This window comes from Meles meles, chromosome 13, assembly GCF_922984935.1.
Source record: "Meles meles chromosome 13, mMelMel3.1 paternal haplotype, whole genome shotgun sequence".
Taxonomy (NCBI): domain Eukaryota; kingdom Metazoa; phylum Chordata; class Mammalia; order Carnivora; family Mustelidae; genus Meles; species Meles meles.
The window spans coordinates 49,858,727-49,883,931 of NC_060078.1; the positions used below are offsets into that span (position 1 = coordinate 49,858,727).

General features: G+C 43.9%; 1 protein-coding gene across 16 annotated transcripts; it reads left to right on the plus strand.

Annotated features, from left to right (window-relative positions):
• The first annotated feature begins 1,766 nt into the window (after positions 1-1,766).
• Positions 1,767-22,680, plus strand: HNRNPF (heterogeneous nuclear ribonucleoprotein F). 16 transcript variants are annotated; one of them, XM_046027373.1, is made up of 6 exons: positions 1,780-1,848; positions 2,164-2,228; positions 13,697-13,987; positions 14,889-15,026; positions 16,784-16,849; positions 20,764-22,680. In XM_046027373.1, the coding sequence occupies exon 6, from the start codon at positions 20,815-20,817 to the stop codon at positions 22,057-22,059; it is 1,245 nt and encodes a 414-aa protein (XP_045883329.1). In that variant the 5' UTR covers positions 1,780-1,848; positions 2,164-2,228; positions 13,697-13,987; positions 14,889-15,026; positions 16,784-16,849; positions 20,764-20,814; the 3' UTR covers positions 22,060-22,680. The 16 variants fall into 16 exon arrangements, 15 of the variants coding, with proteins under 15 accessions (XP_045883334.1, XP_045883329.1, XP_045883331.1 ...); XM_046027375.1 differs by having other exon boundaries at positions 1,783-1,848; positions 13,831-13,987; XM_046027380.1 differs by lacking the exons at positions 1,780-1,848; positions 2,164-2,228 and adding exons at positions 2,516-2,892; positions 19,965-20,063.
• Positions 22,681-25,205: the final 2,525 nt, after the last annotated feature.

The window sequence follows — 25,205 nt, forward strand, 5'->3', positions numbered from 1 at the left end:
GCGGGGTGGGGCAAAGCTTAATGGGTAAAGTGTTCTTTCAAGGGGGTATTAACTGGATAATTTTAATAGACTCCAGACAATACAAACTTCGGTACCATTTGCTATGGATGAGTGGCTTCCACAGAGGAGCCTATATCTGAAACTTAAAAATATTTATTGAAAGGAATTAAATTTGTGATACTCTATTTACATAAATAACAGGGAATAAAAAGGCAGGTCAGTCTCTGTGAGAGGGTATGTCTTGGGGCGATCTTCACTTGTGGTGAATTCAATTGTTTTTAAACCACAAACATTAAAGGTGTATCTCTCTGTAGGTACTCCCAACAACCAAAAAAAAAAAAAAGGTCTCTTTACGCTTCAGAGCTTAGGTGGACACAGAGGTGAAAAGAATGGAGGCCCCTAAGACCCTACAGCTGAGGTGGTCCAAGTAGGCCGGGTGTGGGCATTTTCCAGTTGGTGAGATGGACATTTGTGGGAAAGGCCTGGATCTGTGGTACCAGTATGAGCCATTCCAGCCCTCACTGTGAAAGAGGGTCTACATGTGACCATGCTGGTTCCCATCTCCGGAAAAAAGCATAGTGGGCACCTGTGATGACTCCTAAAACCAGAGGGAAGCTCATAATCAGGCCAAGGTCCTAGTCTTTCATTCAGGGAAGCCATCAAAGATTATTGCATCGTTGATGAATAATGGAGAACTGTCAGACTTGAAGGGATTTGGGAGCCCGTTTGGCTGAGTCTCTCTTAACGGACTACATGAAGATATTTTCTTGGACCTGGCTTCACGGTCCCTTCATTCTGAAGCACTATTTTTTTGATATAATTTTAATATTTGCCTCAGATTGGCTGCTTGCATTTTCTCTCCAGAATCAGACTTTATATAGTGTGAGCTGTGATGGAGTCATCATGGGAGTTTCTTAAGAACACCTGATTTTTGTAGGATCCATTTTCTTTAATTTTGTCTTAATTTTCTCCTTGTACATTTTCACCTCCTCTAACAGCTCTTGCTTTTACTTTACCCATTTTTCTTTCCTGGAGTCAGCTTCTTTTGACAAACCGCTCTTTCCTCTACCAGTGTCATCCACTCATAATCTGCCACTATTCCAAGCAGTCCCCTAATATAACGAGTGATTGTAAAATAATTTGCTCTGCTAAACCTGTGATGAATGCCTTGATCTCTTCCTATTTATGAAGAGTCTCCAAAAATTAAAATGGTAATAATTACTAACCCCATAACATATCAAGTAAATCTCCACCGGGTAGCCATTTCCACCCACCCTGCAGCCTAAGGTGTTCTGTGACTGAAAACTTTGCATTCTCCCTGGGTCTTCTGGGTCACCTTCATGGACTGGGAGCTTTTCACCAAGTTGATAATCATGTGAGCCACCTGAGTAAACCCATTAATCCTTTCCTAAATCCTGCAATCGGAGCCGCCTTTATCTGTTTCGGTGTTTTCGGTTCCCTATTTCTTCCTCGGCAGGAAATAACTCATTTTCTTTTCATGATGGTCTTCAATCCAGGAATCCTTAGAACTCTTTTTGGGAAGGACTCTCCTAGTCAGCACATTTCGGAGCGCAATTATACTGCTTATCAGACACTCCCCTCCTCCCCCCACCCCACAGGGCTCCCGCCGGTCTTGAGAATCCCGTCCCAACACCTTCCGCTTCCACAGCCCCCGGCCTGCCTCGCGCCCTGCCGACCAATCCCTGGCTCCGCTCCATGCGCGTCACAATAGCGCCCTCGCAGCCCCGCCCCCGGACGCCCGCGGCGGAGGCCCGCCCCCCACGCTCTTTGCGTCCTTCCGGCTCCGTGGTGGAAGTCGTTCTGCGCCGCATCTTCCTGGAGAAGAAGGTGGGGTTCCGCGGGGAAACCGGCCGGCTATTACGCCGGTAGCCGGAAGTGGGGTGGGGGCGCGGGCTCCCGGGCTGTTGCTCCTAGGTGTTGGGGTACAGGGCCAAGCGGGGATCGGGCAAACCCAGAACAGCGGGGTAAACGCCGCGTGCGCCCGTTGGGCGGGAGTTTGCACTCGGGCCTGCCGCGCGCCAGATCCCACCCCTCGGAGGCCCCGCCCAGGGCGCGCTGCCAGGGGTTTCCATGGTGATGGTAAACAAGCCTCAACTGCCTCAGCTACAACTGCCAAGTTCCCCGCGTTCCACCCTCCTCTAGGTGCTCAGAGGGAAGATCGAGGTGCCGGATGTGAAGAGCGGGAGCGTGGAGACTCGGATCCCGAGGTGAGGGACGGGACGGGCGGCGGGTACGAGGCTGAGGGCCGCACAACTGGGACCGACCGAGAACTGGGCCCTTGAATGTGGGGACAGTGGGACTGAGATTTGGAGTCGGGGGAGGCTAGGTCTGAAATCAAGGGCCTCACACATGGGAACCGAATGGGGACTGGAGACGACGAGGTTGAGAGTTGGGGTCGGGAGAGGTAGAATATGAGGTCAAAAGCCGGTTACTCGGGTACAGACCGGGGCTCGGCTCACTGGGGCTAGGGGTGGCGGGGATGAGAATTGGGGTGGGGGGAGGTGGGATCGGAGGTCAACGGCCTTACATTTGGGGACTGGACCGCTGGGCTGAGATTTAGGGCCGGGAGGAGGCTGGGCCCGCGGCGAGAAACAGGAAAGGCCTGGTGCGGACTTAGAGGTCCAGAGCCTGAGCACCCCTGCCAGGAATAGCTTGAGGCACCTGGCGACCGTGGGAGGGGGGCTTCATTTAAAAATGAAAGCGGTACTTTCACGTGGTTGAGTTGCACCCGACTGGTTGGGAACTGGCTCCTCCCCCCTCCCACGTTCCCGCTCGCTGAGCCTCCACTTTCGGTCTTTGCGGCCTTTTCTTCCTCTCCGTGCGGCGTGTGTCCCTGAGCGCCAGTCTGCGTTTTGTCTCCTGCTTTTAGAGGTATAGTGTCGGCATTTTGGGTAGAAACTCTCGCTCTCGTTACCTTTGCCTGCGAGCTTAATCTTTTCTTTGTATCCTTGAATATATTTTTTGCTGATTCTTGACTGCGCCTGAGAAACTTCTGGAGTCTGCCGGTGCTCGCGCTGCGCCCTCTACCTTCAGCGTTCCCGCGTGGTTCACTGAAAGTGGCGCTGGCCGGCTTGGTGACGCCGAGCGAGTCTCGGGGACTCGACCGACCGGGTCTTTTATAGACCTGGTTGGGAGGCCACAGGCCCCTCCCCGTTGATTTGTACCTTTAAGGAGCTCTCAGGTTCTTGCCAGACAAATCCCCAGACCCGGGACACAGCTCCTGCACGACCTCCACCCCCACCCCTAACCCCCCGCCCCCCGCGCGGCCCTCCTGCCTGCTGGAAGCTCTTCGCAGTAGTTTATTTCCCCGAGGCCCTAGGACGAACGAACGTGCTTCCTTCTGTAGTTCTCTCTACTATTGCGGGGACTTCGGGCTCCTATCTGCCACTGAGGGCCGCATGGGTGGCGGGAGAGGGGTCCGCGAGCGGCGGCGCGCTAAGGGGGGAACCGCTCGGTGGGGGTTGGGGAGGAGTGCGGAGGTGCGGGAGGTTAGGGCCGTGCCTCAGGTATCCGGAGCTTAGTGGAGCTGGAAGAGTTTTGAACACTTCAAATAACCATTTCAGTTCAAAATATTGTCGAAATTACCTTAGTGTAGTTCTATTACTTAATAGTTACGTTTTTAAAGGTTAACTATTTGTTTCTGAATTTCTAGTAAGAATGAAAATAACTCGGGTTCTCCGGTTAGGCAAAAAATACATTAGGATATGTCTGAAAAGTGATGTTTTTTAGTGTTAATTTCTAGACATGAGTCTTCATTTTAAAATAAGTGAGCAAATTTCTACTTTTAATGAATTTTAGGAGAGATTGCTCTTGTTACTAATTACTAATATTTAAGTAAGCCCATCTTTAGTCATCTCTTGTGCCCGTATGCATTTTGTAAATTTATTAGGCTTATTCTGTATTACGGTCTCCTTTCTATTTTTAATTTTTCTATTTAAACATTCTTTTTGTGGTATTCGCTTTTTTTTTTATCTTTTTTTAATCAGCGAGTGACTAGTTTTCTTTTAAAAATACTGCAGAAGGCTTTCTGTAAACACAAAATATTCAAGTAAAAATGTGAATTGATTTAAGTGAAAGGATTGATTAAATAGGTCCTCAGGTATGGTCAAAACTGTGAAGGAGAGTGTGGAGACATAGGGGTCCATCCCGGATAAGTGCCTGCAGCGCTGCAGAAATGGGAAGGGGGGGTCTCTTGAATCTGAGCTCTGGCTCGCAGACTTTTTGTAGAAGCACGTGAATTGACCCTTAACTGGGTCCACAGAGCTAGGAGTTTGACCGTATTTTTAAGTCACATGCTCATGACCCGCCTGTAGGTCGGGGGAGGGGGGCGGTGGTAATTGCTGTTATCCGTGTTGTACAGATGAGAAAATGGAGGCCCAGGGGGAAATGAAGTCACTTGCCCAGGGAGGGAATAGGACTCAGGTCTGTCTGACAGGGGCAGCCCTCCTCTGGCAGGCACCCTGCTCCCATCTTACCGCCCCGAATTGGGAGTTATTGTGGATAACAAGAGGCAGATCAGAGGGAGAATCTAGCTCATCTAAGGCTAATCTGGCTTATTTGACAGCAAATCCCAGACATATGAGGATTTTATCCATAAATATTTTAGCTTCTATAGATTTAAAAAAAAATACAATACCATTATTACAGCTGAAGAAATAGTATTTCCTTGAGATCATTAAATACCGCGTGTTCAAATGCACCTGACTGTATATTTCTTAAATAATTTTTTTTTATAGCTGGTTTGAATTGTAATCCAAACAAGGTCACACCTTAACTTGGTGGCCATCTCTTTTCAATTCTGTTAATCAAAGCAGCGTTTTCCAGTGGAAATAAAATGCAAGCCACTTATATAATTTCACATTTTTAATAGTAAAAAGAAACATGTTCATTCTAATAATTTAGTTTAACATAATGTTCAGAATATTTTCTCATGTAATTTTTAAATTACATTTTTTTCCAGTTAAGCTTTCAAAATCCAGTATGTACCTTATATGTACAGCACATCTCACTTTTTTTTTTTTTAAGATTTTATTGTATTGGAGAGAGAGAGAGCATGAGAGGGGAGAATGTCCGAGGGAGAGGCAGACTCCCCACAAACCTGGGAGCCCAGTGGCCATGACCTGAGCCAAAGGCAGTAGCTTAACCAACTCAGCCACCCAGGCGCCCAGCACATCTCACTTTTTACTCGCCACATTTTCAGTGTGGAGAAGTAACTACCTTATTAGTCAGTCTAGGGGGTTCTCTATTCTTTTTTGTTGAATGAATTGGGTTGAGTGTTTTTGTTGAATGAATTGGGCAGAGTTCCTTCCTCAGGCTTTGGGTTTTTCTGGTTACATTCAGTGGTCGTGTTTGAATCTCTGACCTCTCTGTCTTTCCTGTAAAATGATAATTATCTGTAAGGGCTGTTCTGGTTCTGCTGCCATTTTCTTTTTGGAGAGAATACTTCATTGGAGGTGCTGTGCACTCTTGCCTACTCCGTCCTAAGGGACTTGTGTTTCCCCTTTGTGATGTTAGCAGCTATTGATGGTCTTTTCCTAAATCCATTGTTTTGTTAATATCTCCAAATTAGTGACACTTTAAATATTACTTCTTGTTTAGTAGTAGGAGTATTTCTAGAGAGAGGAAACTTTCTTTGTTAATCATTTGATTATTCTAAGTTGTACTTTATAAATGGTAGTTTAAATTTTGATCCATTCCTGTTGTCTATCAATATCCAGCATAATTAGTGATCTCTAGCTTGTGCTAAAGACACTTTTTCTTGTATCATTTTGAAGTCATTGAGTTTTAACAGGTAATTTAATTCACTGTGGCTTTTATTCTCTTTGGTGCAGAAATTACCCAGTTTGTGGCCAGTGGGAGCCCTTCAGATTGGTTCCTGACTTGACACAACCACCGTGATCTTTGATTCCTTCCTTAGTTTAAGGTGTAATCCTTCATTAAGTGGGTCCAACAAAGTTAACTCACCTGAACTTCTAGTGGTGGGTGATTGGGTTGCTTCTAGCCTTTTCCTATTAGAAATAGAGCTGAGATAAATATCCTTTGTATGCGTCTTTGCTTTTTTTTTTTTTTTTTTTTTTTTTTTTTTTTGGCCATTTAATATTTCCACAAGTGGTATTTGAAAGGGCCTATTTTGCCAAGGGGATGTTTTCAAATTTTATGTTTTCTTGCCAATATGGTAGGTATTTTAAATGTTACTTCATTTTAAATTTTAATCTATCTTAAATGGGTGAGGTGGAGGATCTTTTCATGTTTAAGGTCATTTCTTTTTCTGTTGACTATACTTCTAACCCATTTTCCTTTTGGGTGGATGGACTTTGTCGATACTCTATTAAAGATACTAATACTTTGGGGAAAATTGGCAATATCTTTCCCATTTTATCATTGATATGTTTGCTTAGCTTAACCTCTTAGCTATGCATAAGAGGTTTGGAGGTTTCTGTTTGGGGGTTTTTGTTTGTATTTATGTAATGAAATTTTTCAGTATTTTCCCATGTTCTGGGTTTTGGGTCTTGGTCAGGAAAGTTTTCCCTACTCCCAGTTTATAGAGGAATTCATCAGTTTCCTCTTATTTTCTTCTGTTGTGTAGGATATTTCTTTGCATTTCTCATAAAGCATGAACAAATCTTAGTTAACTCATTAAATCTTCATTAATATGTCAGTGTGACAGATTGCAGGGATTGACTTTGAAATGATGAGCTGCAGTTGGATTCCTGGAACAAACTCAACTTGGTCGTGATTATTGCTTTGTGTATTGCTGGATTTTGTTGGCTGATAATTTCTTTAGGATCTTTTCATCTGAGTTCATGAGCAAAATTAGCCTGTGAAACTTGATAAACTAATTCTAACAGTCTTGGAAATGGAAAATCAATTCCAGGTTGATTATAGATCAAAACATAAAAATGTAGATGAAAACAGCAGAGCTTTTGAAATTAAAAAAAAAAAAAAGAAAAAAAACACCCATATGGCCTTGGCCTAAGAAAAAGATTTCTTAAACATAGCACAAAAAGCAATAATTATTAAGGGGGGAAAGACTAGAATGAAAAATTCTGAGTTCCTGTTAGGTTTTCCTGACAGTATGCTGCTTTTACAAATATTCTGACCTAGTGTAAATACTAAAAATTCCTTGCCCTCTTATAAGTATCTACATTGCAGAGATGATCCATTATTGGCATCTCTGTAGGTTTTTGTTCTGTTTTACACAAAATTTTGTTCAATCCAATAGAATATGCTGTCCAATAGAATGAATGACAAATTTATTTTGTTTCATATTTGAGATATAATTCGCATACTATACAATTCACCCAGTTTAAAGGGTACAATCAGAGTTTTTAGTATATTCACAACATTGTGAATACCATCACTAACTACTACTACCTAGTTCAAGAACATTTTCTTAGATTGAAATACCCTTAAGCATTCCTGGGATGAATTCATTTGGTCATGGTGTATAACCTTTCTTACATGTTGTTGGATTCAGTTTGTAGTATTTTGTTGAGGAATTTTGCACCTGTACTCATAAGGGATATTAGTATGTAGTTATCGCTTCCTGTGATGTCTGTCTGGTTTTGGTATCAGATTGTTTAGTTTACTAGGACTGCCATAACAACTGCAGACTGGGTTGCAACAGAAATTTATTGTCTTGTAGTTATGGAGGCCAGAAATCCTAGATAAAGGCATCAGCAGAGTTGGTTCCTCTAAGGGCCATGAGGAAATGATACATTCCAGATCTCTCTCCTTGGTTTGTTAGATGGCTGTCTTCTGTGTTTGTGTCATCTTGTCTGTCTCCAATTTTCCCCTTCTTAGAGGGGCATCAGTCATAATGGAATATGACCCACTCTAATGACCTCATTTTGTAAAAAAGACTGTCTCCAAATCTCACATTCTGAGGTGCTGGGGTTAGGACTTCATCTAAATTTTGGACACATTTCAGCCCATAAAGCATGGTAATACTGGCCTTAGTAAAATGAGTTGGGGTGTGTTTTAATATTTAAATTTAGTATATTTTAATGTATTTTGATTGACTATTATCCAAAATAATATTTCAACATATCAGTATTTTAACATTGAGATGTTATATTCTTGGTTTAATCTTTGCAATTTAGTGTGCATTTTATACTTAGAGCACATCTCAATTTGTACTTGTCACTTTCAAGTATTCAGTAGGCACGTGTGGTTAACTATCGTATCCTTTGTACCCAGTTTGTTCTTTCTCCAAAGCCGTTTTTTCTATACTTTAAATTTAGGAGTTTCAGCAACATATGCCTAGGTTGTGTCTTTCAAAAATATCTGTTGGGAACTACACGATCACGTTTATCTTAAGCCAGGAAAATCTCCCTTTCATTCTTTATCTGTTCTCCTGCCTCCAATTGTGTCTTTTTCTCCTTCTGGAATTCCTATTATTGACATGTTATTTCTGTTGCCTCGTGTTACATCCGTGTCCTCCAAATTTCATATCTTTTTCCCTTTATTTCTTTCTCTTGTTTTGAGATATTTCTTCCACTTGGTTTTTTAGGCCACTGTGCTTTTGCTTTATCACTAACTTTATAAATTCAAAATTCAAATTTGAAAAGTTTTATATTCTGTAATTGAGTATCTGAAAGTTCTCATATTTTTTTGTTAAAAAAATTTAGTGTTTTGTCCACTGCTTCTCATTCACTTAAAACTGTCAGTTGTTCTAAGCTGTTGTCTGAATGCATGATATTCTCTCCGGGTGCTTGAGCCACTCTCATGTGCATTGCCGTGTTTCTTTCCTCTTGGATCTGTTCTCTACCTTCCCAGGGCAGTGTGGTATGGTCCCCTGAGCAGCAAAAATTGAGCACAAAATGCTACAGCAGTCTTCGCTCCTATGGCAGCTGCATGGGACCTGACAACGTGTCAGCTCTCCACAGAGCCCCAGGAGGAAGCTATAGGCCCTTGAAGGGCTGTGGGCATGTACTCTAACCATCTCTCTGGAGACCATGAGTGTAACCCACAAGGCCTCCTGAGACCTTTGTCGGGTTCTGGGATCTAATTGGTTACCCAACCAGGGGCTGCTTACTGAGGGGAAAGAGCTACAGGAAAGTTCATAGGGGAGGTGGTTGGGAGACTGTCGTCTTAGCAATCGTATTTTCTTTAACAACCTCCCCCCAACTCTTGCCTTAAATTTCTTAGCTGTGCTGAATCATATTTCTTACTGTGGGGAGAGCACTACCAATTAAATAGAGATGATGAAATTTTCCCCTCATTTGAAAACAGATTTTATCTTAAGCAATGGAAGTCAGATAGTGTACGTAGCAGATATGTTTTTTTTTTCTCTGTGGTAACTTGGGTTTTGATTCCTGAGTCACTAGCAGAATGTAATCAATAATATAGAGCAACAGCTGCTTGTTCTATGTAGGGTAAAATTTCTATGTTCTATGTAGGGTAAAATTTTGTCCCTTATGTTAATTTTAATACAAGCATAATAGATACAATTTACCTAACATCACATACTATTTTTGCTTTTAGTTAACACAGCTTTTGAGAAATGAACATTGAGGGAAAGTGTATTATTACCCGAGACTTAGCTACAATACACAAACTAAAAGCCCTAATAATTAAAAGATAATGGAAAATAGTTTTCCTATTTAATACATATCTCTTGATGGATAAAAATGTAGTAATAATAGACATTTAGAATTTTTTTTTAAAGATTCTATTTATTTATCTGACAGAGATCATGAGTAGGCAGAGAGGCAGGCAGGCAGGGGAGGGAAGCAGGCTCCCCGCTGAGCAGAGAGCCCATGTAGGATTCGATCCCAGGACCTTGAGATCATGACCTGAGCCAAAGGCAGAGGCTTAACCCACTGAGCCACCCAGGCACCCTAAACATTTAGAATGTTAATAACACATTTAATGATCCATCTACAGCTTTTCTCTCAATAGCTCTGAGGTAGCTTTATGTATTGAACTTGCCTTGTTGTACAAATTGGGGTCAGAGTTGTCACTTGGGATGCCTGAGCCCCTTGAAAATTTTGGCACAACTGTGTAGGGGGTGTGCTTTCTTGAAATAGTTGGTTCAGAACTACATCGTATTCTCAAGTATTTGACAGCCAGAAATGTTTAAGAGCCACTGAAGTGGGACTTTATAAAAATTGCTGGTTTGGGAGAGACGAGGTTTCCAGTGGAACAGGAAAACTACCCATAATAAATTAGGGGTCTGGGCTCTGCTCATGCACTGTCCCTAGACAGGGAATTGCTTTTTTCCCAAACCCATCTTTGCTTCTCAAGGGAAAACAGACATAACCAGCAGATAATATCTAAAATTCTCTTTTGTGAATTTAATAAGACCTGAATATGAAGATTAAAAGGATTTGCCACGAGTGCCTAGCTGGCTCAGTTGGTAGAGCATGCGACTCTTGATCCTCAGGGTTGTTAAGTTCGAGCTCCACATTGGGTATAGAGATTACTTAAGAAAATAAAGTCTTTTTAAAAAATAAAAGGATTCACCACAAAGTAAAATATTTATACAAGGGAACCAGCACAAAAACAGACCCTGGCCAAGGGCTGCATTTTAAAAATATAAAGAGGGGCGTCTGGGTGGCTCCATTGTTAAGCCTCTGCCATCAGTTCAGATCATGATCCCAGGGCCCTGGGATGGGGCCCTGCGTTGGTGGTATAGTAGTGAGCATAGCTGCCTTCCTGGGATGGGGCCCTGAATCAGGCTCCCTGGTTGGGAGGAAGCCTGCTTTTCCCTCTCTCACTCCCCCTGCCTGTGTTGCCTCTCTCACTGTGTCTCTCCCTGTCAAATAAATAAAATCTCTCTTTTAAAAAAATAAAATAAAATAATAAAGTAAAAAGTAAAAAAATTTGACCAAGCATTTAGGGAGGAATAAGTAGGATAGTGCACAAAGGAAAAAAAAAGGGGGGGGGGTCTTCTAAAATCTGCTTTTATACCTTAGGTATTTACTAGGGGCAGAAAGTTTCCCATTCCTATCCCTTCTCATGCTTAGGATCTGTTTGTCACTTTCTTAGAGCCCCAGTGTAAATTAATCTCCATTTTCTAGTTTTGGGTCATTCAGAATTTGTCATCATACATGTATTTCTTCTTTTTTTTAAGATTTTATTTGTCAAGAGCATGAGTGGGGAGGAGGGGCAGAGGGAGAAGTAAGCTCCCCGCTGAGCAGGGAGCCTAATTTCTTTATTGATTTCTCAGCCTTCTGTTCTGTGGACCTAGCACAGTGCCTGCATTTTGTAAGTGCACAGTATTTCTGAGTTAATGAGTGACTTTCCCAAGTTTGATAAATTTTTATCTACTGTACATCACTCAAATCTTGGCACAATTGCTTCATTTCTGCAACAGTGTTTTTACTTTGGGGTACCATCAGTTTTTCCTAAACTTGCTCATTGCTTCCCATCTCCTCTCCACGCATCTGTTCCCACCATTTGTTTTCCAGATAACAGCTAGACTTCTATTGAAAAGCAAAAACATAAATTACACCACATTCCATTTTGAAACAATTAAATGATTTCCCATTGGTCTTAGACTAATGTACAAAATACCAAACCAGGCTTTCAAGGCTAAGGAGGATCTTTCTCTCCTTTCCTCTTTCATTGGTCTAAGCAGGGCAAGTCCCCATGTCTTCGGTACACGTTGTTCCTTCACCAGGCAGGAACCGTATCATGGCTGATCAATTATTAACTGTCATCTCCCCAGCGTCACCAACCACTTGAGGCAGGAAGGCATATGTAAAACTACTTAACTTCAACAAATACATTCGAATAAAATAAGTGAGAAAACGCATACCAGTTACGTAAATTACCAAGAATATATTTTGAAGAGGTTTTCAGTGAAGCAAAATAAATGCTTATGAAATAGTCGGGTACCTCAGTTCTGTAGAGATATTCTTTTCAAAAACAAGCCAGTTTTGTGGCTTAATTTTTCTTTGGAATATTGTTTCACTTCTCTTGAATTCATCAGTTTTTAGTGTTATGTATAACTTTCCATGGTATGGCTGGATTTTGATTGTCACCCAGCTTCCACAATTAGGGACAGTTTTTCTTAACATTCTCCACCTAATTGTTTTAAGATTTTATTTGACAGAGAGCCAGAGAGGGAACAAAAGCCAGGGGAGTGGGAGAGGGAGAAGCAGGCTTCCTGCAGAGTAGGGATCCTGACACAGGGCTCCATTCCAGACCCAGATCGAGACCTGAGCCGAAGGCAGAGGCTTTTAATGACTGAGCCACCCAGCCCTCTCCCCTACCCCCCAAATAATTTTTTAAAAAATCCCAGCTAACAGTTTTATCCACAGATACTTCCGGTGAATAAAACTCTAGAAACGAATTCTTCTATTTTTTTTTTTTTTTTTTTTTTTTTTTAAAGATTTTATTTATTTATTTGACAGAGAGAGAGATCACAAGTAGGCAGAGAGGCAGGCAGAGAGAGAGGAGGAAGCAGGCTCCCTGCGGAGCAGAGAGCCCGATGCGGGGCTCGATCCTAGGACCCTGAGATCATGACCTGAGCCGAAGGCAGCGGCTTAATCCACTGAGCCACTCAGGTGCCCCGAATTCTTCTATTTTTAAACATAACTAGTTTTATATCTAAAATAAGTAAATACACTTAAACATTAAAAAACCACTTTAATATCAAATTTTTAGTCAATTGAAATACCACAATGTTTATCAATTTGTTTGACTCAAAATCCAGATATACCCCATGTGTTGTGAATCCATGATAAATCTCTCAGATTTCTTTTATTCAGTAAGTGTTGGCTTGGTCTTTTCCCTTGGAGCTATTTTGTAATGAAGGACTGAACTCATTTGCCAGTCTGGCTTTGCGTATTCTTACCTAGCTAGTAGATTCCTCTCCCCTATAAATCCTGTTCATTTCATAGTTACTTCTAGTATGTAGATTATACGATTTCTTTTTTTAAAAAAATAATTTCATTACTAAAAGTATTTAACATACAGAGAAGTAGAGACAAAAGTAAAAGGAAACTCCATATACCTACCCATCACCCGGCTTCAGGAACTACTAAATCATGACCCGTTTGTTTCATGTGTAATCCCACTCCATCCACTCAGACTTAGAATCAGATTCTAGACATCAAATACATCTTGTAAGTATTGACTCCAAAAATAAAACCATAGCACCATAATTACAACTAAAATTTTTAAATTTCGTATTATAAAATTTAATCATTGGTCATGTTGCAGTTGCCTTATTTTTTAAAAAGATGTTATTTGACAGAGCGAGCACTAAAAGGGCGAGCGGTAGGGAGAAGGAGAAGCAGGTTCCCCGCAGAGCGGGGAGCCCCACGCCAGGCTCCATCCCAGGACACTGGGATCGTGACCTGAGCCGCAGGCAGGCAGGCAGGCAGGCACTTAACCAACTGAGCTACCCAGGCGCCCGTAGTAATTATTTTCAAGACTGTTCTTTTGAACTCGGATTCAGAGGTTCGTAAAATGTAATTCTTTGTGGGATATTAAGAATTGCGAGTTTTAAAATCTTTTAAACTGACGCAAAGTATTTACATGAATCTATGCCCAAATATATAAAACAAGGTACTGTATATACAAAGAGGTTCTACCTTTTGTCTGTTGGTTTCTTTTCACAATTCTTCCTGCTTTGAGATTTTTTCAGATTTTTATTTTTTATTTTTTTAAATTTTACATTTCTTCCACATAATCGTGCCAATCTTCCCCGCCCCTACGCTAGTATTCTGGACTTTTCCCCGTCCTGGCACCCTTCCGGAGAACTCACACAGAACGGTCTTCCTCTTTGCTTTTCTTCCCTCCTTCTTCCCACTTCCTGCCTGGGCCGAACGCGCGGGCCGCGGGCCGCACCTGCAGGACGCGTTTCCATTGGTGACATCTTGGCGGGCCCATCGGTGGCACTTCCTCCTTTACACCCCGTGACCCACGTCCGGCCCGCCGCCCTCAGTCACGCGGCCTCTGCCTCCGGGACGCAGCCGCGCGCGCCGGCCTTCCGGACTCCGGACCCGTCGTGGTGAGCCGCCGCGAGCGGACGACCCCTGCCCGCCCGCCCATCCACCCTCTCTCAGCCCCCAATCCACCTCCCACCTCCCGCGAGTCCCGGGAACTCGTCCTCCCTCTCCCAAAAAGCCCCCCCCTTCCCGCCTGCTCCAGGAACTCTTTCTTATCCCCCCCCCCCCCCCGTTGCCCCAGGAACTCTTCTACCCCCGCGGCCCCAGGAAGTCCCCCCGACCCGACCCGGGAGCTCCGCCCCCCACGGGTCCCGGGAACTCGGCCCTGGCCACCCCAGAAAGCTCCCCCCCGACTCGGGAGCTCCGCCCCCTCCCCCGCGGCTCCGGGAAGCCGGGACAGGGAACTCGGCCCCACCTCACTACCTCCTCGGCGACGTCGGCGACCTCCCTCCCCATCCCCCCGCCCCCGCCTCCGTAAGCTTCCCCCCCCCTCCCTCCACCCGGGATCTCTCCTCCCACCACCCGGCCCGGGAAGCATTCGCCCGGTGACCTCTTTCCCCCTCCCCCTCCCGCTCTGCCCGGGAAGCCTCTCCCCCCTCCCCCCCTCTTCCCTCCGCCCTCCTCCCTCTTCCCTCCGCCCTCAGCTCGTCCCGCCCCCGCCCCGGAAGCTCCCGCTGACCCCGCCCAGGCCCCGCGAAGGGGCGCTACGGCGTCCCTTTTCCTGTGGGGCCTGGCGGACGGTAGGGTCTCGCATCCGCCAGGTAGAAGCCAAGTGAGACCCCCCCCCCAGCACTTCGTCCCCGTTTCCCCGCCCGGGGAGCTCAGCGCCTGCGAGCGCCGCTGTGCTTCCCGCCGAAATCGCTCAGACGCGCCCCTGGCGGCCCGCGCGGCTGCGAGCTTCAGAACGCAGTTGGAGCCGTCGTCTGAGGCGTTCGCCCACAGCCGCTTGAGTTTCATTTTCAGGTTAATAACAAAAGGAGACGCACCTGGACTTTCCCCGGAGCCGTCTGCATTTTTAAGCGTCGGGCGGAATTAGGGGTCCTTTGGCTGTAAACCGCGCTTGTTTGATGAAAATAGAAATCAGTCCTGCTCCCCTCAGCGGTAAGTCTTAAGAGCAACAAAGTCAACTGCGTAATCCTGAAACAGCGTCTCTCTCGCCCACTGTGATTTAAGAGTGGAATTTTCTGAGTAATTAGGACCCCCCGGACAATCTGGCTCTTGCGTGATACTTGCTGCAGGTGAATATTTATTTACAAATAAGGGTGAGAATGCTCTAGGTGCTACTGCAGCACAAATAAGAGGGTGAAACCAGGGTCCCACTGACTACCCTCTCCTAAGGAAGAGGGTGGGGTGTAAGCCGTCCTAGTACTCGGTAGATAAACCTAATCAGTCCTGGCAATGAGGCGCACCCATTTTATCTTGATTGGATCTACCTGAATCCAAACTAAATCCCGTCTAACCAGTAGAGTGAAGGAGAGCCTCGCGGGAGTCTAGGAGTCTGTTAGAAATGCAGAATCTTGCTCTATCCCCAGTCTATTGTTCAAGAATCTTTGCATTTTAACAACATCCATCCACGGGGGGTCTGTGCACTACGCACATTCCGCTCACTTGGGGGAGTTGGCCACATCCTGTGCGGTACAGTTAAATTAGAAGTTCCAGGTGCAGGACTTCAGAATAGTACTTTTTCCTACTCCAGCGATTGTAAGGTCGTGCTCCGGTGAGACCCGTCCTTTATTAGTGCGTCAGCGTGTGTTCGCGCGTGCGCCTCCCGCTTTTCAGTCTGGTGAAAATTGGCCTCCGTGTGGCTGGCCGTCCCGGCGCTTTGCTTGTCCGAGGACGGTTCTGTAGATGTTGGTTTGCAGACTACATTGGAAGGAGCTAACCGTAGAAGGAGGGAATCAAGTCATTAAGATGCCTGGGTTCTTCTGCCTTTTAGATACCACTCTTCTGTGGGTACAAGAGAGGGACTGATGAAACTTTCTGAAGCCATCTGCCAGAGAATTTCAAGTTATTGTTTGTTAAACTGTGGTACTTGACATTTATACCGCTCCCCCCCACCATGGTATCTCATGGAACAATACAGGAGGCTAGGACAGGGCAGATTTATCTTTAAGACAACACTCAGTGAAATTCACTTTCCAATTACACTTTTCCAAAATTAAGAATGTGGTTTTGGTTTTCCCTCGCAACTCCTTGGAATTCATGTATCCTAGTCTTTGGGGACACTTTAATCACTTGGCTGTGGGCGATGATCGTGATGTTTTTCCTGTTGAAAAGCGTATTTCAAAATTTCCTCCCTTTATTGTCAATGTCAGAGCAAATACAGGTCACAAGAAATGAAGTTACCAAATAAAACTGGGAAGGAAAGACGTTGACCATCTCCACCCTGCCCCCCTCCACACCCCCAGCCTGGGATTCTTATAAATCGTAAATCCTGTTGAACAATTTTAGCATCGACTCTGATGAGCTGTCCCAGTAAAGATTATGCTGCCTAGGGTCTCACCTCCTGCCCCTGTGCCCGGGACTGTTGTGGACTTGCTCCACCCTCGGTATTTAGATTTCCTCTCGGAGCTTAGAGTTAGAATTCTAAGTCTCTTCTGGGTTGGTGTGATGTTTCCCTGCTCTTAACCCTGTCTATTATCCTATGAAAAGGTAAACCTTTTAAATGCTGTGGGGGCAGTCCCAGGTGTGTGCTTTAATTATGGAAGCCTTGGGCTATAAAGGGCCTCCAGCAGCCCCAGCCCTGCCTCTCGAGAAGGAGGAAGGGAACTGGAGTCCATCCCAGCCAGGGCACCACCTCTGGTTGCTCTGTGAGTGCTGGGACACTGAGGCAAGACGGCTATATCACTCTCTTTTAGGACAGTTCGTTACCTACAAGGAGTGTCTCCGACTGTGGGCAGCCCCTCCCCGGGTGGTTCTTTAAGGTGAGCTCTTTTAAGAAAAGTACTTTTTGTTCACATTTTATGTATTTAAGCAGGACATTTCTTACCCACATTTTATGTATTTAAGCGGGATACTTCTTACCCTGAAGATCTTTGTCATTAGCTTTAAATCTAATGTGGAGTAGAAATCTACACTCTCCTACTGAACTTTATTTAGTTAATGTCCTAAGTACTGTAAAATTCCACAAGGGATGCAAATGCTGAAGGTTCTGAGGGCAGAGTGAGGATGTTGAGTTATATTTGCACCTAAAATTAGATTTGTGTTCCATTGGAAGTTTAAAAGAATATGGAGTTAGGTCTGGGACTTTTCGTGAGAAATACAAGAGAAAATTTATTCTGGAGTATAAGTAAGCAACGAAAGTTTACATGGAGATGTGTGTTTTAGAAAAGAGTGCTCTTTGCTTTGAGAGAAGTTACTTTGTTTTTGGAACTTTTTTTAAATGTCAACTTTTTTTTTTTTTGAGATTTTATTTATGATTTATTTGACGAAAGAGAGAGAGATTACAAGTAGGCAGAAAGACAGGCAGAGAGAGAGGAGGAAGCAGGCTCCCTGCCGAGCAGAGAGCCCAATGCGGGGCACGATCCCAGGACCCAGAGATCATGACCTGAGCTGAAGGCAGAAGCTTTAACCCGCTGAGCCACCCAGGCGCCCCGGAACTTTATTTTCTGAAGCAAAACATTTATAATCTGTACTATACTGTTGGGTGTTTTAAGTAATTTTATATTAAATAATTGTGTTCGTTTATGCCTCCTGCATGTCTTTTTCAGCCTAGACTGCCCTTTGTAGAGGGAGGTGTTGACCTCATAGTGCCATCAGTTAATCTCTTGCTAATCTTGGGCCTGCTGTGCTAGGGGTGGGGCGAACAGTCTGTCCCTGCTAGGCTTTTCCAAGCAGTTTTTTTTTTTTTTTTTTTAAGGATTTTATTTATTTATTTGACAGAGATCACAAATAGGCAGAGAGGCAGACAGAGAGAATGAGAGGGAAGCAGGCTCCCTGCTGAGCGGAGAGCCCGATGTGGGACTCGATCCCAGGACCCTGAGATCACGACCCGAGCTGAAGGCAGTGGCTTAAACCACTGAGCCATCCAGGTGCCCCTCCAAGCAGTTTTGAAGACATTTTAAACAAATCAGAACAAGAATGCTATGGGAGTATAGAACCATAAGACTTAATTTGTAGAAGGAGAAGATCTTGTGGGAAGGTAGTATGTTTGAGCTGAGACCTTAAGGATTAGTTGGATTTAGCTAGACAGAAGGTTGGGTGGAGTATGTTTGGGGAGATAATAACCGTGTGTGGTTGAATCCCAGGGAGCAGAAAGCCTGGCACATTCCAGGCACAGAAATGAATAAAGGAGTGGATTTCGTGTGTGTGTGTGTGTGTGCTGCTCTTTGTTGGTGGGGTTTTTTTTTCCTTCTTTTTTTGATGGCAGTGACTCAAGCTTGATAAGTGTGTTGTAGGCCAAAGTTGCAAGGTCTAAGTACCCCATTAGATCTGTGGTTTGTGTTCCAGTGCTAGTGGGAAGCCACCAAGGATTTGGAACAGGAGAATAACACAGTCGGTCTAGGGGAACACTTGAGCTACAGATTGGGTTGCAGTAAGGGCTAGCCATTACACTTGGAGAAGTTTAAGAACCAGATAAGAATATCCTTGCATGGGCTGTTGGTACTGGAATTAGAAATGAGGAAGTAGAAAGGGATAGGAGGGCAATGCAAAAAGAGTTGTTTGACAATTGAAATAAAAAAGGAATTACTGAGCTCTTAACTGTGATATGCAATGGCTCCCTAGCCCGACTGAGTATAGAACTGTGACAAACCTTTATATTGAAATCAAGAGTTCTTGAACAGGACTTAAGAATGTCGGTTAGGGTGGTGAATGGAATCACTGGAGAGGTAATGAACGCACTGGATTTGAGGGCTTGGGCAAAGTTGTCCAAGGATTACTTCATTTTTTTTCTAGAACCTAAGGATGACAGATAAGGCTATTTATATCTGCAGCTGAGATGCTAAAGAAGAGTTTCACAGAAAATGCTGCTTTCTTTCATGGGGTGTAGGAGTTACGGAGTAGAATTTTGTATACCATTCTGGGCTTCATGAAGTTTGAGGCTCGGGACTTGAGTCCTGGGCCCGGGGCTAGTTGACCATGGAAATCATACGAGGCTGCCTAGAAGAGGACTCAAAGGAAGAAGCTGGGAGAACAGATCGAAGGAATTAATAGAAAACCAGGAGATAGTTGGCATCATTAAGAGCCAAAGGGAGTGGTTAAATCCTGCTATGGGGATGAGTAAAATGAAGAAAATACAAGGAGTGAGAGATTTTGCCTTTTCAGTGGTGAGGAGTAGAGGGGACAGTAGAGGTCTGCCTTCTGAAATTTTACTGAGGGGGTCAGCAAATCAAGCAGCTAGAGGCAAAGTTGATGTCAGGGAAGGTATATTATGGCATTGGTTAGAAATGGTCATACTTAAATTAGTTTGTCTTCAGTGAAGAGACTATGAAGATAAATTTCTCTTGGCATCTGAGTGGATCTCTTGATTGTCAGACTCTTGATCTCAGCTCAGGTCTTGATCCCCCTTGATCAGGGTTTTGAGTTCAAACCCCAAATTGGGCATATTCCTAGGCATGGAACTCACTTAAAATAATAATAATAATAATAATAATAATAATAATAATTTCTCTGGGGTGAGTGGAGTTGGGACCAGAGCAGGATTGTGATCCTGCTAATGTAATGTCAGCTGATAAGAGAAGCAACTCCTTCTTGTTTAAGTTTCTAGACTTTGTGGTAGTTCCTTTACGTGATCTCTATTCTTTGAACCAGGTGAGAGACCAGCTGAAGGTAGGGGAGATTAGAAATAGGTGAGTTACCATAGACAGCTCAGGGCTTTGGAGGAGAGGGGTGGAACTGCAGGCAGTATTGAGGGCCCACTTTAAGGTCGGTGGCCCCGATTTACAGTAGTCACTCAGCTCAAGGAGCAGTTTTTATCCCCAGGGAACATTTGGGAATATCTGGAGACCTTTGGGGTTGTCACACTTGGGGGGGCGGTGCTTTGGGTGGCTAGTGGGCAGAGGCCGGGGATGCTGCTGTATAATATCTTAAAATGCACAGGCCTATTCCCCACAACAAAGAATTGTCCAAAATACGAAACATTTTGCCTGGCTTTGTGTCCCTGAGCCACCCATCCAGCCAGTATTAACCACGAAACAGGTAATTTTCCTGGGCTTTTTTACTGGGTGCATACAATAAAGGAGAAGGAACATATGAATTCCATTTGTTGTAGGGGGATGGACTGAATTCATTACAAAATTACCCTTTTGCATGTTGGTAGTTTAAAAATAGTGATTGAAAGTGCTACATAAGGTGACTTCATCATATACTTGAATTACTATAAATTATAAAATTATGGTGAGTCAGAATGGTAGTTTGTCAATAATCTGGTTTTCTCTGATAACCCGTGTAGTTGAACATTTCGTATTTATTACTCTGCCTTTTCCTCTAGTAACAAAATGTCCTTTTACTTGAGATATATAATAATCTCATGTTTTCATCCAGTTCTGAAAAGTTCTCTATTTCTGAAATACTGGCTTACTTCATTCTTTTGTCTTCCTTTCTGAAACTTAAAATGACTGTTAGAATTTATAAGTTTGGCTTAATGATTGAAGCTTCCAGATTGCTATTGTATTTGTTTAAGACTCATAATTTGTTCTTTTTCAGTCTGTGACTAATACATAATTTTGGGAGAGACCTGGGATTGAATCTCAGTTCAGATGTATTTGGTATATTTATATTTCTTAACGTATTTTACTCTACTTTTTTCATCTGTAAAATCAGGAAAACAAGATTTACTGCATATTCTTGTATATAATAAATGAAAAATTATGTAAAGTAGTTTTTGCTTTCTTTTCAGCCACAAAAAGCTGCACCCAAGCTTGTTTGACGTCTGTCCTCTCAAGTGTCCATGATGCTGGGCCCCGAGGGAGGTGAAGGCTTTGTGGTCAAGCTCCGTGGCCTGCCCTGGTCCTGCTCTGTTGAGGATGTGCAGAATTTCCTTTCTGACTGCACAATTCATGATGGGGCTGCAGGCGTTCATTTCATCTACACTAGAGAAGGCAGGCAGAGTGGTGAGGCTTTTGTTGAACTTGAATCAGAAGATGATGTAAAAATGGCCCTTAAAAAAGACAGGGAAAGCATGGGACACCGGTACATTGAGGTGTTCAAGTCCCACAGAACCGAGATGGATTGGGTGTTGAAGCACAGTGGTCCAAACAGTGCCGACACCGCCAATGATGGCTTCGTGCGGCTTCGAGGACTCCCATTTGGATGCACCAAGGAAGAAATTGTTCAGTTCTTCTCAGGGTTGGAAATTGTGCCAAACGGGATCACATTGCCTGTGGACCCCGAGGGCAAGATTACAGGGGAAGCCTTTGTGCAGTTTGCCTCACAGGAGTTAGCTGAGAAGGCCCTAGGGAAGCACAAGGAGAGAATAGGGCACAGGTATATTGAAGTGTTTAAGAGCAGTCAGGAAGAAGTTAGGTCATACTCAGATCCCCCTCTGAAGTTCATGTCTGTACAGCGGCCGGGGCCCTATGACCGCCCCGGCACAGCCAGGAGGTATATTGGTATTGTCAAGCAAGCGGGCCTGGAGAGAATGAGGTCTGGTGCGTATAGTGCAGGCTATGGGGGCTATGAGGAGTACAGCGGCCTCAGCGATGGCTACGGCTTCACCACCGATCTCTTTGGGAGAGACCTCAGTTACTGTCTCTCGGGCATGTATGACCACAGATACGGCGACGGCGAGTTCACTGTCCAGAGTACCACTGGGCACTGCGTCCACATGAGAGGGCTGCCATACAAAGCCACAGAGAACGACATTTACAACTTCTTCTCTCCACTCAACCCTGTGAGAGTCCATATTGAGATTGGCCCTGATGGAAGAGTGACGGGCGAAGCCGATGTTGAGTTTGCCACTCACGAAGAAGCTGTGGCAGCTATGTCCAAAGACCGGGCCAACATGCAACACAGATACATAGAACTTTTCCTGAATTCCACAACTGGGGCCAGCAATGGGGCATATAGCAGCCAGATGATGCAAGGCATGGGGGTGTCGGCCCAGTCCACTTACAGTGGCCTCGAGAGCCAGTCTGTGAGCGGCTGTTACGGGGCTGGCTATGGAGGCCAGAACAGCATGGGTGGATACGACTAGTTTTGTAGAAGCATTTGAGTTATTGCAATCAAATTTTCACAGGCAGCCAGCAAGCAGTGAAAAGCAATTATTACTCTAGAGGAAGCTGTGGGACCCATTTTGCACCATGAGTTTGTGAAATCTGGATTAAAAAATTACCTCTTCAGTGTTTTCTCATGCAAACTTTCTTCTAGCATGTGATATTGAGTAAACTAAAACTATTTTCAGCTTTTCTCAATTAACATTTTGGTAGTGTACTTCAGAGTGATGTTATCTGAGTTAAAGTAGTTTTAAGTACATTAAATGGATCTTTTACACCACATCACCGTGAACACATTGGGGAGGCGTGCTTTTTTGGAAAACTCAAGGTGCTAGATCCCTGATTCAAAGAGGAACATTTCTCATGTTTGTTCATTCTAGTTTATTTTCATTTAAAATCTTTTAGGTTAAGTTTAAGCTTTTAAAAATAAGTTAGTTTTGAAAATTGAGACACATTACTAATACTGTAGGAATTGGTGAGGCCTTGACTTAAAACTTTCTTTGTACTGTGATTTCCTTTTGGGTGTATTTTGCTAAGTGAAACTTGTTAAATTTTTTTGTTAACTAAATTTTTTTCTTAAAATAAAGATTTTTTCACAATGACTGGCACCGACTATATACTCACCAGAAAAGTAGCAAAATGGGTGGTTGAAGAGAATTTAGTACTGCTGTATTTCAGTGTGAATTTCAAAATAATTTAGCACATGAAATCTAAGATTTCCCTTATATTCCTATAGACTAAATTAAAAGTTTGATTTTAAAAATGTTAAGTATGAGTGGTGGAAATGGAAACACATCCCAGAGATTATGAAAATTAGAAGCACACAGGCCCCAGCCTCCTTCGAGACTGCAGTGCTGTTATCAGCCATTTGTAAGGTCCTCCTTTTCCCTTATTTTATGCTGGAATCATGTTCATTTCTCATAAGTAGAGATCCTTAATTTTGGGTGCCACATACGTTGGCAGTCACTAACCACAGAATAAGCCGGTTTGAGCAGTTTTTTCTTACTGGCTCTCATACTCCTCCTGGGTTAGCAGTTCCTGGTTGTTACAGTATACACACAATAAGTTTGGGACAGACCTGTTTCCACATCAAGTGGTCCTCCTAGCAGGAGAACAGTGTCCAAATTCCAGGCACCTCTGCACACAGCAATATTGCCTTCACTTTTAACTTTATACACTAAAACAGACTTTGAGATGTGAACAGAGTTTTTACTTTTTAACCGCTTGAGAAGGGTACTATTGGTGATTTCCCCACCCCTACTTACCTTTAATAACTAGAATGTAGCCCAGATACCCTAACTATACACCACTTCTAGATCTCCCTCTGATACCATTTCAAAGGATCAGTCCTCTGTTGGTTAAGCCCAGAAGAATCTGTTAAAACATTTATGTAGGCTAGAGTCTTACCCAGTCTTGCTGAGCCTCCTATGGCTTCACAGAACCTCCTTACCTGCCCATCTTTCCCACCAGTGTTCTGCAGACTCAGATGGCCTGAGATAATGGCAGTTTCAGTGCCCAGGAATGCTAGAGGTGCTTGGACACAGTCTGAACTAGAAAAAATCCACTGCGAAGACTAGATAATACAAGAATTTTAGGGAAGCACAGATCACACACCTGGTTTAAGCCATGTTCACAGCGTCTCCACCCATCCCACTCGTCCACCATGTCCCCTGGTCTCCCAACAGCAGTCCTCTGGAGGGAAGTAAAGGCCTGGGTTGTGAATACCCAGAGAAACCCAGGTAGAGCACCTGGGTGCTTAGGAAACTTGTCCTGGTAAGATACCATGAGAGACCAAGATGTAAGATAGTGTGAAGTTTAAGGAATACATTCACCCCCTTAAAACCTCCCTACCTCCCTTTCTAGGTTTAGGGTCCAGATGAGTGGGTTTCAAGAACCTGGTATGGGATATCCAGAGGAATGTGCTATATTATCTGAAATTGCTGGGCTAGCAGCAGTGGCTCCCTCCTGGAAGTGAGACTATGCGGAGGCCTCACCTGTGGTAGATGATTCATGAGATAATGTCTACCTCATCAAAGTCTCCTCCAGGTACTGTTTCTAAAATGGATTGGTAGACCACCCATCAAACCCAGACTACCTGTTCTCACATGATCTGTGACATAAGCATGGTTTTTACAGATGAGTTGATTTAATGTCTGGGGACCCCAAAGAAAACTCCCCAAATGAATTCAATTCTTACCAGTAGAATTGCACTGTAAAACATTATATACTGAGTTTCATAAGTAAAAAATACTGGAAATTTCAAATATGCCTCTGCCTGCAAAACCTAAAATGCTCACTATCTAGCACCTTCAAGAAAACTTGATTTTTATGTTCCAGAAAACTAATGTCAGGACTTAGCATGACACAGAAGGGAGATGCCCCACTACGGAAGGAAACATGCTACCAAAAAGCTTCAGGGCTTGATATGTGTGGACAGGACTCCTGGCACCCCAGGGTATTCTGGAGAGGTGGAGCAGAGAGTTGAGTGTAAAATGATTGGTAATGGGTACCTCTTGGGACTCAGATTAAAATTCTGAATAAAATGCTTGGGGAGCCCATCATCATTTGCTGAAGTGAACTCTTGAAACTGACCTACAGGAGGGAGGAATGTTGGCTATTGAGAAAGGGATAATCAGACTCAAGTGGGCATGGTGGGGTTTTGCATATGAGGTGGGAGAAACTAGCTAAAAATGTTTGTGGAGGAACGCATGGTGGGCTTAGAAGAGCATGTATCCCTTGATCTTGGGGTTGTGAGTTTGAGCCTCATGTTGAGTATAGTGATTACTTCAAGTTCCTGTTGAAGGACCCAAGGATGCTTCTAATTTGATAAAGGAATGTGCTAGTGATGTGCACCGGCATTTTAAGTTTAATGGAATTCTCAGCCATGGTTGGCAGTACAAGAATATAGGGGATGAAATGATGACAAAAGCAGAGACTGGGTAGTGGCAAAGCCCAAAAGGCAGTATAAGGGTTTCACTTCTGTCTGCCCAGGGGCCACATGGCACAGCAGCAAGGTCTCAGCTTCTCCCAACTGTTACACTCTATGAGCAGAAAGCTAATTGAAAATCAGAATTTTCTGTCTTAGAGTGGGAACATGAGAAGGCTAGGTGTCAAATGGGTCCCCAGG